The sequence below is a fragment of the Coloeus monedula genome (assembly GCF_965178545.1).
Source record: "Coloeus monedula genome assembly, chromosome: 9".
In the NCBI taxonomy this organism is placed as follows: Eukaryota; Metazoa; Chordata; class Aves; order Passeriformes; family Corvidae; genus Coloeus; species Coloeus monedula.
In genome coordinates, this window is record NC_138789.1 from 9260374 (window position 1) to 9278086 (window position 17713).

Below are 17713 nucleotides of genomic sequence, written 5' to 3' on the forward strand. Positions count from 1 at the left end.
AAAAAAAAAACACTGTGAAGGCAAATTGTGCCTTAACTCTGCACTGATTTGGCAGCAGGACACTCAGCATCTTTCAGTGCTGACCATCCACAAACAGAGGTCTTGTCTCATGACACCTAATGAAGTGTCTTGCGATCACATCAAGTGGGGTAACCCTTCACCTTCCCCTCAGTGGGCGATGCAATACCTTTCTTCCCTGAAGTACACTGCTTAGAAAGACAAAAAAAGTATTAGGGAGCATCATTTAGGAGATGATATGGGACAAGAGTTATGGGCAAAAGACATTTCACAAACTGCTTTTCTAAGTTCTTTAACTCCAAGTTGTCATCCAGATAGTTCATATTGCAGTAACTTAATTACCTCCACTTTGTTCTCTCTCGCTCTGTGCATGGTGACAATGGTTTTATCATGGAAATATTTTCTCTACAGAGCACTCTGAGTACTGACAGCTCTTTTCTCTTTCCCTCCTTCACACTGTCACCCTTCTATATTTGCCTTGACACTGTCTTCACATTGTCTTGACATTGTTCTGACAGTTAAGAAAACTCAATCACTGCAGCAAACAGCCGTGACAATGCGGAGAAGGAAAAGTGTTATGAAAATTGTTGAAGAACTGTGAAGATTTACAGGCTAGTGGAAACAAGATCTTGCTTTTTCCAAACCACATTCTTAGTGAGTTTTTAATAAAAAAATACTTTAAGGAAGACTTCAGCCAAGGCTGGAAAAAGTCATCTCAAAGAAGTCAGTTGACAGTTACAGATTCTGTACCTGAAATTCAGATGCTCCTAGATGACAATCCCTCTTACTGCCATGAGTTCAGGTACATTATGAGCGATACTTCAGTCCATCTCCTGGGGAACAGGGATGCTGAATTTCTGTGAAATGCTGACTTGGAACTCTCCAGCTACACTTTTTTCCAAGTATGCCATTCAAACTGGGATCCCTTTTGGGGGCAGCCAGAAAAGAAGCATGGCCACAGGAAAAAGAAACCAGGTTAGCTGGAGCTTTGGTTCCCTTTGCTAATAATAAAATAGAGTTTTGTTTTGTTGGCTTACAAATTAGAAGAAAGGAGCATAGAAAGAAAGCATCACTCCCTAGCATTCAGTCTGACAAATACCAAGTGTTGGGATAACAGATAAAAAACCCAGCACAAGTGGGGTAAGCTTAGCAAATATTTCTCTGGTTGAATTAAACTTCTGAGCAACCCTTTAACCAGGTGTAGTATGGACATACTGAAGTGCTGTACTTGACCCTACATGTACTTGACAGGCTAAGCTTTGTGGTTCAATAATTTGGCAAAATTACTGCTGATTTGAGTAGGAATTCTGATCATCAGGAACCATGTGGGGAGGGTAGTTGGGTTTTATTTTGTGGTTCATTTGTTTGTTTTAGAAAAGAAATCCCTGCATAAATAGTTCTGATACTAACCCAAATACTTAGTAGTTGTAAGAACACCTAGGTAATAAAAAATTACTTTAAAAAACTACTGTATATTATCTTGGTATGCATACAATCCACATCTTACCTGAAAAGCACAGTGAAAGCTCATCCCTTGCAAAGCAGAAGCTCATCAACAGGGCAGATGACCCTGCTCTGTGGTGTTCCCTGCAGGTCACAAAAGCACTGCCTCTCCAGGAGGAGCATATTTTCCCCTCTCCTCCTCCACTACCACAGCCTTCTGTCTTCTCCCTAAATAAATTTGGGAGGGAAGCCAGTCTGAAGCTTGTTCCCTTTGCCTCAGAGCCCCTGGGGACAGCCAGGCTGGTGGGCAGGCTCTTCTCCAACACCTCCCAAACTGCAGGGCCATCCTGGCATCCAACAGCCAAATGAGGTGGCAGAGGCTTGGGCTCCACCGTTCCGTAACACCTTGGCCCAATCCCCCTGCGGGTCCCTGAGGGGCCAGGGGAGCAGCTAATTTGGAGGTGCTAATTTGTAACCTGCTGACAGACCTGCCCCTGCCTCTGCATACCCTCCCCAACAGGAATGTGACCCACATGGCTGGGGAGCACCCCCTCTGCTTTCTCAGGGGTAACCTATGAATGCAATTCAACAACTCCTGAATATATCTCTAAGATTGCAGCGTGAAGAAAATGTTAGTGAAAGCTTCTTATGAGACCAGAACTTAGAGAAATAAACCCCTCTCAGTCAACTAATACAATTTGTTGATGACAAGGATGAATCAACACATTCACATTCAGTTAAGAGTAAAGGGAGCAAATTGATATGCAAATTGATGCTCACCTGGTTAATTTTATGGCTAATTTTATATATTTGATCAAGATGACCAAAGAACAGTTAAGACAAAAACAGAACAGACATAAAATTAACCTTAAGAGTCAAGGCAGAAACAATATGTTTCCATTTATCCAGAGAGAAAATTAAGCTTTAAATGCTTCTGCCTGAATTCATTTGATGAAGCATGGGTTTGATACAATTAAGAAAAATGGCAAAAAGGAAAGGTCTCCACAAAAGTGCAAACACTTTTAACTATAGACTACAGCATTTCTTCTAAATGCTATATTGGATGGTTACACTCCAACTGCTCTGGCAAGCTGAATGACAAACATTTTGGTGCTTCCTTCCTACACTTTTATGTCTACAAGCTCCCTTTATTATTAATGGCATAATATTTGCTACAGTAGGCTACCATGGTCAAATCAATACCATAGTGCCTTGAAAAGACACTAGAGCTGAACCCCTAATTAAGTACAATATTTTGTTCCTTTCAAATGAGACTCTGTTTGAGGAGTATAGTAACAGTGCCTTGTTCTGTTCAAGGTATCTATAATTAATAACCCAAATGATCAAAGGAAATGTGATCCTAAGAGGAAATGGCTTTTGAGGTTCCCTAGATATTAAATACTGAGAACTACTTCTCAATCCATTCTGCAGCCTCTCAGCCCACTATGATGTGTAGTGCCCTTAGGGATCATAAAACAAGCCCCACTGTAGATCTCTCCGTAAAAAAAAGAAAAAAAAATGCTCCCAGCAAGATAGTCACTAGATATTTATCACTTATTCATTATTGCCATAAAATCTTTCTTAATTTTTTCCTAGCCAGACCCTTACTGTCACACAGATCTCATTCATTTATTTAGCATAATTTAATATAAAGCAGGGCAGGATGCTGCCCTAAAATGTACCCTGTACTGGCAAGTCTGGACCAGTACTATGAGGAAGGTCCCTTCCCCCAAAATAGCATATTCTTTTCCTTTTTTCATCATTGCACAGCACCAAAGCTTCTTGAGATAGAGTAAGCACGTGGATGTCAAGCTGTAGAGGCATTAGTTCCCTCCTCCTGCTTGCTGATCTTACCTTCCACTCCCCAGCCACCACACCACCAACACCCAGAGCTCTCCCTGTGTCTGAAGAGCAGATTTGCGTGAAACAAAACCCCGCTGTCACTGCAACAGGATGGCTAAACCTCATATCCAGGGGAGTGGGAGGCCAGAGCAGCGTTATTGTCCTCTGGATCATCCTGAGGAATGTGAGCACTTCAGCACAGCACAGAGGCATCTCTGTTACCCTGTGGAGCTAGTGCCACTGGTGACACCGAGTCCTGAGGCTACAATTACTGCTGGCTCACTTACCAGCCACTCAAACTTACTGTAACTTCCCATCCCTGCCCTGGAAATCCAAGTCTGCTCTGGATGAGGCCTCAGAGGAAGAAAAGGAGAATGCACGGAAAAAAATCTAAGGCAGGGAAGAGAGAACTAGGAAAGGAAGGAGAGACGAGGAATCAGATCTACTTCTTACATACATTAAATAAACAGAGAAAATAAAGGAGACTATTAATGGGGAAATAGAAATTTTAAAAGCCTTTAAGAAATTACTCTACTATACTGATTGCCACTGGTGAACGTTTATTTATTCATGGTTTTTAATTTTTTATTATTTTACTGGCAAAAGTTGTACTGATCTAATTTTGATAAAGGCTTGCTGGATACCTCTTCACTTACAGCAGATATTCAATGCCCTAGTGGCAGGTGTTTTTATTCTAAAACATGCCATCACATTAAGCTTTAACAATTTGACTTTTAGTGATATTCTTCTAATATCGAAGGATTATTTCTTAGCATATTCCCCAAGGAAGGCTCTTGGGCATACCCTGATGCTGGCCAATATTCTGGTTTTGTTTTACTTCTACAGTGAAGCATCTTAAAAAGGTTTAAGAGAAAGGTATCCCAGTGGGTTTTCAATACCTACTTTTCCTTTAGGTCAGCTGCTCCTCCTCAGTGCTTCTGAGCCTGCTCTGGAAATAAAAAGTGGTAAAACCATGAAACAAATCCATTCTTGCTCTGTTACAAGTCAGTAGAGTTTTTAGGATGCTACAATACAGTTTGCAGGTCAGGAATGCTGCCATGGACTTTGTGTCAGAGCCATGACTGTGTTCACTTTCCCGGGTCACTGGAACCAGTGTTCAAAAGGCCAGCCCTCTGCAGAAGTTCACATGACAATATCCTTCTGCTGGGTCTGATTTCTGTCTGTATGAAGTCAGTGAGGGCAACTTGTGCAGATCATGATCACATCATTGTTCTTCCCCCATCTCAGTGTTATGCCCTTGGCTCTGAGGGGAAGCTGCCCTCAGCACAGGGGCTCAGCAGGACAGCTGAGGGAATTTGGGTTGTGCCAGTTCCCGCCGTGAGACTCCAGCCTGTCCCAAAACACAGGAGCTGAGACTTTCCCCAAGCAGTCTTGAAATCCCAGTTGGTAATTAGTCCACGCAGAGCTAATTGTAGGTGATTTCTATAGAAAATAATTTAGCACATAACAGAAAGGGCTGAAATGTGACCTCTTCTACAAAGTTCATGCTGGAAAAGCATGGCCTTGCTTTCTCTGTACTTACTGAGCATTGTAGCCACACTGAAGCTTTCTTCTGAGTCCTGTGGCATTTAAATCACAGTGCACTGCATGTCCAGCCACATAATGCTGATCTGTCACAGGTCTGATTACTTTTTTTAAGTCTGGGGAAACAGGAGAAGCAGCATCATGACTTTGATATGCTGCAGTTTGATGTCATCAGGAACATCTAGTCCTCAGTTGTGTTGTGTTGAATGACTCAGTTGTGTTACTGAGAACCTACTGAAGGCAATCTCAACATCTGCACACATCAGAACACGGCTTTGCACCCAGAGACTTTTTAAGAGTTGCCCCATGTTACAGGCTGCTATGATGCATTTCTAGCAATCAGAGCTTTAAGCTTATCCAGTTATGACTCACAGAAAGAAATCATACCTGGTCAGTGTTACAGACATTTGAGGCCACATTTAAAAATCACAGCACCTTTATGTGCCATTGTATGATCAGAATCACTGCTTCATGCTCTTTTCATATTAAAAAAAAGGAAAGAAGTAATGAAGGACAGAACCACAAACTAAGGAGACTGAAGAAGATGCCTTATAATGGCTTTCAAATACAAACAACATACAGACCCAGAATTTGGACATGAAATCAATTTTGTACTCAATTTTTAGCCCCTCTCCTGGGGGCATGCTTAGCAGCATTTGGCAGCATTCCTGAGTGCCTTTTCTCTCCTGTGTTAGTGGCTGAGCACAGTGGGAGCTCGGCTGCTTGCATATTCTCACCTACCCCAAACCTCAGCACTGCAAGTCAGTGGTAGCTGGTCTGCTTGAGGGGCAGCATCTCCTGGCTCAGCCCAGCCCTCAGCCCCTTCCTGAGGCTGAATTCAGTGGCAGCTGGAGGCCTCTGTCTTACACAAAGTGCCTTAAACTCTTTCCAGACTCCAGAGAAGCTGTGAGACCTTGTGTCTCTCAAAGTGAGATCTGGCCTCTTCAAGAGACAAACTGCTCCTTTGCTCCTCATTTTCCGTTTTTTGGAATTCACACAGAGGCTGGAGCAACTGGATTTCACCCAAAGTCACAAACTGACAGTTTTATGCTGTGTTACTCCCTCTGTGTTCCTCAAAATCCCCACACTGCTGTGGAGAAGGAGGCCATGCTTTGGTCCTTCTGCAGCGCTTTCTAGCTCTGGCACCTTTTCCCTTGTTATTTTGCCAGCCATCCAATTCCCAGGTGTAGACTTTAGCCTGCCTTCCTAGCACAGCTGCAAATACAGCTGGTATCTTCCAACTGCAAGCACTGCTTTCATCTTTCCTCTTCCCCCACACCAGTTGCACCCCTCAGTGTGTTCTGATATTGGGTTTACAAACAGCAGATTACACTTCCATTAATTTTCCAAGGCTTGATGTAGATGCTTGTAGTTTTAGGGAGCAAGGCACGAGCAACGCCGCTCACAAAAGCGCCACAAATCCACTCATCCAAACAAGCTCATATAGACATGCCAAGAAGCCTCACCAAGGGCAATCCAGGACAACATTTTAAAGTGTAAGACACAATTCACACCCCTAACTAAACCACTAAGGTCTTCTCTTTATTTCTGCAAAACCCTTCATCTCACAGGAGAGATCTTTACACATGTGGCTCTGTATCCTGAGTTACATGCTGAGGATGCCCCCACCTTTAGCGAAGCCCTAAGAGCAGTTCAGGCAGGAAAGGTATTGATTGAATCCTTGGGACAAAGACATTTAACCTACAAAATCACCAATTTTTTTCCTGTAAGCAATCAAACTTATTACCTAAAAAAAATAGTTTCAGATTTTGAGCACGATAAATTTTCTATGTTCTTTACCTCTGAAGAGATGTTAGAAAGGCAAGTTTGAAGCTGGCCCACAGGTTCCCACTACCGTGTATTCCAGTTGTTGCTCACCTATCTATTTATCTCTTACGTCCCTGTGTGGAGGAGTCCTGTTCTGTACAACTAAGAATAAATTCTGCTGTGCGACCTCAAATAAAAAAAAAAAAAATCAGCACTTCTAGAGGGACAAGGAATACCTCATTACACTCATGTTGCTTCTATTCTTCAGACTTAGAAGATAAAAACGAGGACAAATATCATGAAACTCTTAAAGGGGAGAGCTACATTCCCAGAGTATACAGTAGCAAGGATTGCACAGCAGAAATCAGTTCAGTTTCTACATCAGTGTCCACATCATTTACTGTAATAGATATCAGCTGCCTCCTGGCCTGATCAGCCACTGTTCTACATCTTAAACAAAAATATCCATGCACAGCAAAAGCAGGATGATCACTGTGAACTACCAACTTAAACTGAAGTGCTGTAGTGCTAAACATAAAGAAGCAGAGCATAAAACCTTTCATTCTCATTAGGAACCAGTCTATTTGCATTGCTAGTAGCACTGTGCCTTGGTGTCCAATTGAACCAAAAATCCTCCAACTGAACCAAAAATTCAATGCATAGGAGCCCTGTTGAGCTCCTGGGCCTGATTCTCCTCTGGTTCCCAGCACAAACACTAGGGTGTGATGCCAAATAAAGTGAGAGCCAAAAAAGATTTACATTTAGAAGTAAATAAAGCATTTACCTCATTTTTGTTTGTTTATTTGGGACAGCTGGTCCCACTGCTGTGGTGCTCAGTGCAGTCAGTGGGTGCAGCTGTAAGAGCTGCTGCACTGCTCGTGGGGTAAGGGAGTCTGGGGTGGCACAAATGTTAGAAGACACTGAAGGACAATGACAGCCAGCAGTAACTGCCTTCATTCTCAGGGACCCGCAGCAAGTCAGTGGGAACAGAAAAGTTTGGGGAAGAGTGTAATGGACACAATGGTTTAATAACCAGTTCTGTAATTTCAATCACAAACAGCTTTAACTTAAAGTGTTACCTAAACAACCATTTAAAATTTTAATACTATTCAGTTGTTACTCTTACACTAATATACCATACTTTTTCCTCAGAAAATAAGTTAATTTACTTTCCTTGATTTTGTTCATACAAATGTGCCTAAACCCAAATTTGGTTTTTTTGATAGCAGTGGAATATTTGTGTAACCGCCCTTTTTCTTTCCTGCCTGTGTGTGGTGCTGGTTACTATGGTAATAAACGCGACCCAAGATTTAAAGCCTGAAAGTGGTTTCTATAACAACATGCTAGGATGTTTTGGACACACAACTGAAGTTAAAGATTCGGGATTAACTCTTTATGACCACAGTATTTGCAGACACAACAAGGGCTTGTTTTTTTGCAAAAGTTTGTTCATCCCTTCCCAAAGTATGCTTCTCCATTAAGCAGACTGAGCAATAATGACCCCAGCTGTGGATAGAGTAGGTAGGGTCTGGTGATTTCCTCAGAGGTGAAGCTTGCAAAGGACAAACAGTACCACAGTAACTACAAGCTGCTCATTACAGTGAATAATTAAGATGGTAATAGGAGATGGGAAAGGGTAAAATACAATTAAGTGCAATACTTAGAAAGTTTGAGACTGTGCGGAAAAACGGAAATTATTTACTTACAAATAATCTCCATGGAAAAGCTATTTGGAGGGCTAAGATAGCCCCTTACCTGGCTCTGTTTTATCCAGAACATGGTTTCCTGTCCTTTCCTTCCCCATCTGCCAAGTGCTGATCCAGGAGTGACATCTTTGCCTTTCAGTCTATAGTAAAGGTATCTGATCCCAATCTCTGTCCCTGTTGATTATGCAGCTGTGCTTATCTCTTCCCTAGTTCTCCACGACACATCAAGATTGAACATCTATCTGTACACCCACAACTTTCTAAGGCTGTCTTTGCAGGGAAGTTATTGGCATAGTGATGAACTGTATTTTTTGTGTCACAGTGCACTGCAGATAAATGGGGAGAGGATTAGTTACACCAAAGCCACAGCTCCTTCATGCAGCAGTAATGCCTTGGGCAATATTTTAATATTTCCAGTTAAATGATAATTATTTCAAGATCTCAGTATAGTAACAGAGCTTGATATTTCAGTGACACAGATTCACACACTTGTTTTAAAATCCCAAGGGCAGGTTTCAAACAAGTAATGAGCATGAGCATTGAAGGTTCATGTTTCTGACTCCAGACACTGGGCTATCTAAACCCTTGCTACCATCATGTTATCCTGTGAACGTTTTTAGTGAGTTGATTTGATCACAGTGTAAGCCTTCAGCTGTGAACAAATGCTGTATGCTGGGTTTGATTCAACAGAACCCAGACAAATTTTCTTTCTAGTGACTGGACACAACCAAGATATCAATTATATAAGCTACTCTGGAAAATAAAAAATCAAAACCAAAACAAACATAAAACACCCCAACCCCACAGGTAACACATTTTCCGATGTTGGGGTTTGGAGTTTTTATAGACCACATCTTGCAATTGCAATTCAGTTCTTCTTTCCCTAAGAGTATTTTTAAAATCTAATTTCTCAACTCAAAGACCAGGGATTTTCTGCTATCTATTTTTTTTTTCCCAAAATGTACAACTAAGTAAAAAGTCAGGTTTTGTTGTGAACTGCTTTATCTGCATTGGCTGGTGTAGCTTTCTAGTTCTAATTCAAATGTGTAAAGTAATAACTGTTTTAAAAAAAAGGAAAGAAAAAAAGTCTTCAAAGCACAGTAAAATTATTGGTGAGGATGACTATATGGACATCAAGAAGTTCTCTATCTTATCACAGATTTTCTTCCCCCCTAGAAAATAGACTAGCTCTGTTAAGAAGGTCAGAAAATCTTGCAGCACATGTAAAAGATTCCAAAGCTGTTAGTGTTGAGAGCTTCTGTGAAGCTCAGAGTCCTCCTTCAGGGGCAGAAGGCACATTTGAAGAACAGCACTGCAAATTACAAGCAGCCTCCAGGCACAATGAGATGATTAGCAAAGTGCAGGCATGGCTACAGCCAAGTGAACTACAGTTCATAACAGCATGATTAGCAGTGATTGAAATTTAATTTTAAATGCTGCTGCTGATTATGTTATTTCACCAACTTGTAGGAACAGTCGTGTCCTGAAAGAACAAGTCTTTTCTGAAAAATATTTCTGACACAAAGAACCCCAAACAATTTGCTAAGTATTTATCTGGGGACTTTGAGTAGCTGAGATTGCTAATCAGATTCTCTGAGTCGGGGATCATCAATTCACTTTACTTTTGATATCATCAACTTAACTTAGAAGAATATTTTGAAAAATTGACATGAATTCAGTAAACTTGTGATTCAAATGGGATCTAGAAAAAAAACCCCTCAAAATTGTCAGGAAAGATATGCACATGAGCTTTTCAAAATTACCTGCTTTACTGAGGAACAATAGTTTAACAATCACATTATCTGGGCCAAAATGCTTTGGCAATTTCAAAATTCCTGCCCTGTTTGTGATAACTTTTCCGCTAATTTAATTTTGACCTTCTATCCTCATTGCCATGCACTTCTAGCATCATAAAAATTGTTTTGTATCACTACAGTGGTTTCTGATCTTTCAGAAGCGTTTACCAGACAAAATCACGTGTTTTTAGTGTTGATTAGCAGTATAAGCTCAGTTATTCCTACACTAACAAGATCACTTCAATGAATTTAAATAATCTCATCCAAGAGCAAAAAAACAAAGCTAAAACTGTCTTTTTCTTGGCATTTCTTACATTAAGTCATTTGCGCCAGTTCCTGTAAAAGCTGCAGGTATTGCCATGTTTCTGGTAATATGGATGATGTGCCAGTAGATGGCAAGCTTTACTGCAAAGAATTTCACTGCCAACCATCTCATCTGCATCTCAAGGATTTAACCATGGGGCAAAACGCTTGGCACTAAATCCTCTTGTAATTAGATTAATGTACCACTGTTTATAAAGAGACTGATAATTACCTCGAGTGTCAGTCAGTGTAAATCCAAAGTGATCAGCATTTTGTTTCCAGTTTTCCTAACATTACATACAAGTTTGAAGACTCTGTCAGAACAAGTCACTGCTGAAGTGACCTTAATTGCTTAGGAATGAAAAACGACTCCTCTGCACATCTGAGGTAGAGCATGAGGCTTTTCCTGGTTATCCTTCCACAATCTGGCCAAAAATCAAGCTCCACTGAAACATTTCTGTCCCTTTGCAGGTCCTTCTGTGAATGAGGAAGAGAATATCCTTTAGGCATCTGCCTAAACTGAGACAGACTTTTGCATCCTCACATTGCACCACAGGGCATGCAGGAGCTTCCACCTGTCATACCCTTCATCCTCTTTCCATGCAGCTCTCAGCTCAGGAGGTTCCCAAATCCATCCTTCCACATCACTCCAGAGCAGCAGGGAAACTCAGTTTCCATAGGGCAACAAAGGAGGCAGTGAAAATAACTTACCTGAAATAGGTGGGAAATGGTGTTTGACCTAGCAGTCCAGAATCCAAGGATTAGCTGAAACACATCATTTAGGAACATGATCTTTAAAAAAAAACAAAAGTCATGGAAACGTCCTGGTGAACTGCATACCATTTGATAAGCATGGTGTGATAACTGCATACCTTTTGGTGGTCACTTTTTTGAGATGCAGCTTTGCTTCTGAGACAAACTGCTACAGAGTACTCCTAACAAAAGTTCTTGGTCCCAGCTGTTAAACCACTAAAACTCAGCATGGCTGCATCTCTGCTAAGACCTTCAGAACTCCTGTGTTCCTCAAAAACTGTACAAATCATAAAAAACATGGCACAGTGCATTAGAATGAAGATAGAACTCAAAAAATGTTACTCTTTCACTATGAACTTGTACAAATCAGACAAAAGTATCCTCTAGGAAGTACTGGATTTATTGAATTGTCTGTTGGCAATTTCTGCATAAGAAATTAGTTTTATAAAAGCTACAAGAGTTGAAATTAAAATAGTGCTTTAAAAAAAATCCAGGAAAAGTTTTCTGTTTCGTGTTTTTCCCATAGTGATGTCACCCTGGAGACAAACTGGTTGCCTTCACTGCATACAGACTGTACTTTCAAGGCTGTCTTTTCCCTTCCCTCATTTTCCATCCACTCCTACTGCCTCGGAGAGCTATGAAGGTTTTTAACCAGTGCTCACAGCTTCTCTGTTGCTATCAAAACTGCAGACTGGCAAAAGCTTCATGTCCTCTCACAGTCATTATAACAAACAGAGCCTGTTGCATGCAAATTATCTCTGGAAAAGCAGTAATAATTAACTACATAGCTTCTCATGTCACCATGGTCCTGTGTAAGAAAACACTTGAATGACTGACCTCACCTCTTGTAGCTTACACAGTACAACAGTTAGACAACATTATAACTTGATCATAATTAGTTTCATCAAATTTGCAATGTTTCCCCAAACATGCACTTTACTGAACTTTAAGTAGGTACACAGACTGAAAGGAAAGCTCTCTAAAATTTTGCAAGGAAAATGCGGGATGCAGAATTTGCTAAGGAACACAGTTTTGCTCATTTTAAGTGTAATTAATAGATTGCAGAAAACTCTGTATTATCCAGGCTAAAGAAAAAACCTAAATGCATGGGTAAACCACGAAATTACGTCAACCAGGACATCAGAACGTAAGTGAGGGTGTGCTGAGGAGAAGGGTCTGAATTACTGCTGACAGTAGTGCAGGTCAGTACACATGACCAATGTCTTGAATTTCTGCATTCAGTGAGAGCTCTGAGCTGGAGCAAGAGCAAGAGCAACCAACACCACATTAAGATGAAACAGCTGCTCCCAAAACTGATTATTATCAGGTTTGGGGATGGTCATTTTAAAGGCAGACTAACCCAAAAGTACTATTTTTGTCCTGTTTTCCTTCAAAGAACACTCCAGTTCTCCTCCTGCTAATCAATGTTTAGCTTGCTTTCTATGTACTCCTTAAGACCACTGTTGGTTTTTAATCATGGTGCCACTGTTGCTATCAATGTTACTACATAAATCTCTATTCCCCTTGTTCAAACAAGTACTAATTAGTTATTTGGCTCAGTAATAGTACCTATTAAGGAACATCAAGTTCATTCAGATTGGTGCTTTTAATTTTTAGAGGCACTGCTGCTCCTGTGTACACCTCGAGTCAGAAAGCACAGCAGTCATGCACAGATAATTTTTCAGCCTTTCCATTTATTATATTAGTGCCAAATCTACACAAGCAGTCTCTCCTAAGCTAGTTAAGCTTTCTGATACTTTCTTCCTCCGCTTCCTCCTCCTAGGAAAAAACCAGATTAAAATGTATGAGTTTATATTCTCTGACAGACCCCCATGTTTGGCTGGTTGGTTGCTATCCTCAGGTGACCAACCCTAGCCTCTCACTTTTCAAGGGATCTGTCCCAGGCCTTTATAAGCATTGGTCTATCTCCAGTTATTAGAGTCTCCATCTCTGCTCACCATTTCTCTTTCAGTGCCCCCTCTCCATCTCTACTGTGTCTGCTCTCCTGAATGTCAGTTCAAGAACTGGGAAGAAATTAGAGACTGCTGGTAGATGGGTCTGAACTCATCTGAGAAGTTCAGCTCATCCAGCTCATCCACAACATCCTGTTTGCACAAACATACAATGTTTTGCTGTTGTACAAGACACATACCCTTCATATATCCAAACAAAACTCAGAATTAAAAGTATAAAATAAATAAAAAAAATATTTATTTACAGGACTCCCATATAGATCATTTAATGCAACTTTTGTGCTCCAGCTCATGAGTCTTCCCCTTATGGATTGCCTTCTCTCCTAAAGGAACATTCAGCTTAATTTCGTAGAGTCTTGGCCCAGCTACAGCTGCTTCAGTGTATCCCAGATGTGGATTCTGAACAATGCTGGTAACTCACCCTCCTTGACTGGGAATTGAGAAGTAGCTCTTGCTATTTTCATTCTTTACAGCAGCAAGGCAACTCCAAGTGGCCTTTAATTACTGAGAGGAGCTCAGTTTGCAGAGGGTAAGGAAGTAAGGAACATCTTTACACCATGTCCACCGTGTCCTTCCAGCCTTGGAGGCTGGAAGGCTCTCACAAGGCTGTTTTGCATCTCAAGTGTTTGGGAGATTCTTTGTAGTGGAGATGCTGTACAGCTCTCAAATTACTATTTATAATCAGCAAATCAAAATCAAGGTGCCTGGTGGTTTGAACTGTTTACTTGAGCTATAACTACATCTGAGTAATACAGCTTTGTGAAACCTAATGCAAAAAAACACCCACCACAAAAGAATGGTACCAGCACAGAAGTAGTACTGAACTGAAAAAAGTGGTTCAACTCCTTTCTCTAGTAACAAAAAAAAGAAACAAAAATATAAAAATCTACCTAAATGTATTCCATATTGTTGGATATCAGTTGACAACCACCAATATTGTCTCAACTATACTCTTAATATAGTGTTAAGCAATCCTGACACTCCAGACCACGGCTGTTGGAAGAGGCGAGAACAGGAAATTACAACCTACTCAAGTTTTCATAATTGTTTTCATTTTACCTTCACGAGTCCACTAATGCATCACACAGTTACCAGTCCTGTTTTCTTCTCAATAGCCAGCAACTGGAGCTGTTGGTTTTGAAGCACACTTGTGTTAAGAACTATACTTCTTTCTCTGTTGGTTACTCCCAGTGCTGTGGAATCCTCAGGATTTTTTGTGTTTCTTTCCTAGAATCACTTTGCACGAGGAATGATTCCAGGTGCCTGTCAAACTCTTGCCAAAAGAACTCGACATGTGTTGCTGGCCATAAAGATGACCCTTGCCTTTGTGCAGATGCATCAGTGGACAGTGTGGAGGAACTCTGCAATAAAACCTCCAACCCCTGCTCCTCGAACCCTTGTCTCCAAAACGCTACCTGCCTAGGCTCTGCTGGAAACCTCAGCTTTACCTGCGAGTGCCCTGCTGGGTATGATGGACCTACCTGTGACAGAGCTGACAGTGCCTGTGACACAAACCCATGCGAGCACGGGGGCACCTGCCAAAGCGGCCTGGCTGGGCCCAGCTGCCTCTGCAGGGCGGGGTACACCGGGACGCTCTGCGAGATGGATCTGGATGAGTGCACCTCCGAGCCGTGCCGCAACGGAGCGCTCTGCAGGGACGGCGTGGACGAGTATTCCTGCTTCTGCGTCCCAGGCTACCAGGGCAAGCACTGCGACCTGGAAGTGAATGAATGTGCCTCAGATCCGTGCCTGAACGGGGCGACGTGCCTCAACCAGATAGGGCACTATGACTGCCTCTGTCCCCTGGCCTACACAGGTAAGCACTATTAAAGCAACCTATCCTTTGCGTTGTGTAGAACCATCATAACTCACCTTCCAACTTCAGCTCTCTCACCCACACATGTATTTAGCCATATCTGTATTACCACCTTGCCTTCAGCTTCGGCACTGGTGGCTGTTGGTACATTATGGATGACCACATCACTGTGAACTACCGATATCAGAAAGAGAAGGATTAAAGAAATCTCACATTTACCAAAATCTACACGGCAGTTTTGTGAACACCAAGCTATGTCACAGGGCTTTCCTTTTAGAAGAAACATTCTCAAAATGATCTCTTTGGAGTGCTATGTCTAGTTTCTTTCTGAAGATCAAAACCTATGTTTGACAGATTTAAAAATTAGATCCAAGTAGAAAAATTCTACCCTTAAACCTAGACATTTCACATTAAATTTCTCTCCTCTGTCCTTCCCAGAAACAAAGGACTCATTTGCAACTAGAACAGCATGCAAGTTACATAGAAAGAAAAGTGTTATGTTCCCAAACTGCCCATTTTTTGATACTCCCATTTTCTATAGCTCCATTTTTAAGGTACAGGTGTGATTTTTCTTCCCTAGTTCCTCTACTGGAAAGCACATAATTCTTGTTGGAAGACAGCTCCCTTCAAATTTCAAAGCTGTATTCAGGGGTAGGACTGTGAGAGGTAGCACACTGAATCATTAAAAGGAGAAAAGGGGAGGCATTTTAGTGATAGATTGCCAGTCAGGTAAGCAGAGGAAAAGAAATAGTCATACGGCAAAAAGGGGAGAAAAAACAGCTATTGCTTCAAGTGAGTCAAATGAATAAGAAATAAGAGATGTGGTTTACAGCTCCATCCCCAAATCCCCATGCGGGAGGGGAAGTCAGAGGTAAAAAGCAGCTTTCCTGTGTCTAACACAGCACTCGTTGGAAGGCAGCCCTCGGTTAATATCCCTTATGAGCATGGAGAATGTTATTTGAAGGAAGCTTGTTACCTTCCTGCCACCCCGCTGCTGCCAGCGGGTGTCGGAGCCCAGGCCAGCTGAGGAGAAAACTACACAACTGGGGGAAAGCCAAAGAGCAGGAGGAAGGAAAAACCTATTAACAAGCAGCATGGTTACTCTGCAATGATCAGACTCAGCCCAGACCTCCTGTTGTATTCAGGAAACTGTATTTGTTTAACTGGCGCTGTTAGTGGGGTCCAGGCCTAGATCCACAGCCCAGAAACTTGGTTTGAAAGAGGCAGAATATCCACCTTAGAGACAAAGGGAGAGAAAACTCAATGAAATAGTAAAGCCCAAACAAAAAGAAATGAAAATTTAGGTCAACACAAACTGCTGATGGAAACTCACTCCACTGGAATTGCTCCATTTTCGTCATGAAATTCTGCTGTTTCCCAAGCTGGTGCTCTTTCTCTCACCAAAAAATCATCAAAGCTCCACACTTTGCACAAGCAGAGTTAAGAAATGAGGAGAGGACCAAGGAAGGAGAAGAGGTCTAAAATACACACCAGAAGAGGCTGCAGTGTTTTGACATACAGCTCCAACACCACTTCCAGCAGCAGAGACTAATCATAGGAATTCTATAGAGGAGTAGCAGACCATTCCTCCAGCAGTAAAACATCAGCTTTAAAAGGTTACTTAACAAAATGATTTATCAGAAGCATTCTTTTTTGTTGTTTTTTTGCACCTTGCTGTGAGTTTTGCTAAATGCACAAGCCAGAGGGATTACTGGATGAAAGCCTTGAGGTGCCCCCAGTGGTAATAAAACCCCTCATTTACCCCGTCAGGGGACCTTGCCAACCATTATTATCCAGGCCTGACACCATGAATTACTGTGGGAAGTCATCCAGCCTCATCTCATTTCCCTAAGATGTAAAAAAGGGTTATGTCTCTTGATATGCAGGTAAAGAAGGTATAGTAAATCTACAGCTGCAATGCTAACCAAATGCATGAGTTACTGGCTGCTGTTGCACTTGTTTCATGGACTATTACTGCTATTTTGTGTGACTGGTATGCTGCAGCACTTCTTAAAATAGCTGAGAAATGTCACACATAATTCTTATACAAATGGAAGAGCTTAGAACATACCAAGAGCCAGAGACTGGAAAATTTAGCATGAAATCTGCAATTTCTATGATAATTCTGCATGTGTGAAATTATTTACAAGACATGTGTCACACAGCTGTTAAATAATGAAGTTCAATTGGTTTGTTGAAGTTTTGCTGGCCACCCTAATCAATTGCATTTTTTCCTCCATTGGGCTAATTGCACTTGCTTTTAATTCACCCCAACAGAGCATGCTGTAAGAGCCTGTTATTACCCACAGCTACGTGCTTTAATTACCTTGCTGAAGCCAGTACTCCATTGCCAGTGAACATTCCAGGGTGAACTCTCAGGAGTGCACAGCAGTTCCAAAACCCAGCCTCAGTCTAAGACAGCAAGAGAAAGAGTTTCAGTGGCAGACAAAATAGGTGCAATGAGCTGGATTTGTTCTTTGTGCATTACCTGTTACTATGAGGTAACTATCGCTGGGATGATGTCTGTAGAACATAAGGAAATTGCTCCTGATAGATCTCCAAGTTTTCATTCAGTATTCTCATCAATATGTATGTGCCATGCAAGTATTAAGGGTAGATGCATCATAAATAAGTCTCAGGCACTAAAGTGCAAGCAGAGGCACAGCAGCTCTACCACGGGATGAAACACCTCAGGTAGAGATCTCACTTCCCAGCAAGCTCATGTCCATGTCATTGTGGATGTAATAGCAA

General features: G+C 41.6%; 1 protein-coding gene across 1 annotated transcript in view; it reads left to right on the plus strand.

Annotated features, from left to right (window-relative positions):
* Positions 1-17713, plus strand: part of CRB1 (crumbs cell polarity complex component 1) — a gene marked incomplete at both ends in the record, with an annotated part of 95816 nt that overhangs the window by 12573 nt on the left and 65530 nt on the right. Inside the window, one exon of the mRNA XM_082286718.1 lies at positions 14378-14962. Within this exon, the coding sequence (XP_082142844.1) occupies positions 14378-14962 (585 nt within the window). The remainder of the gene's footprint in view (positions 1-14377; positions 14963-17713) is intronic.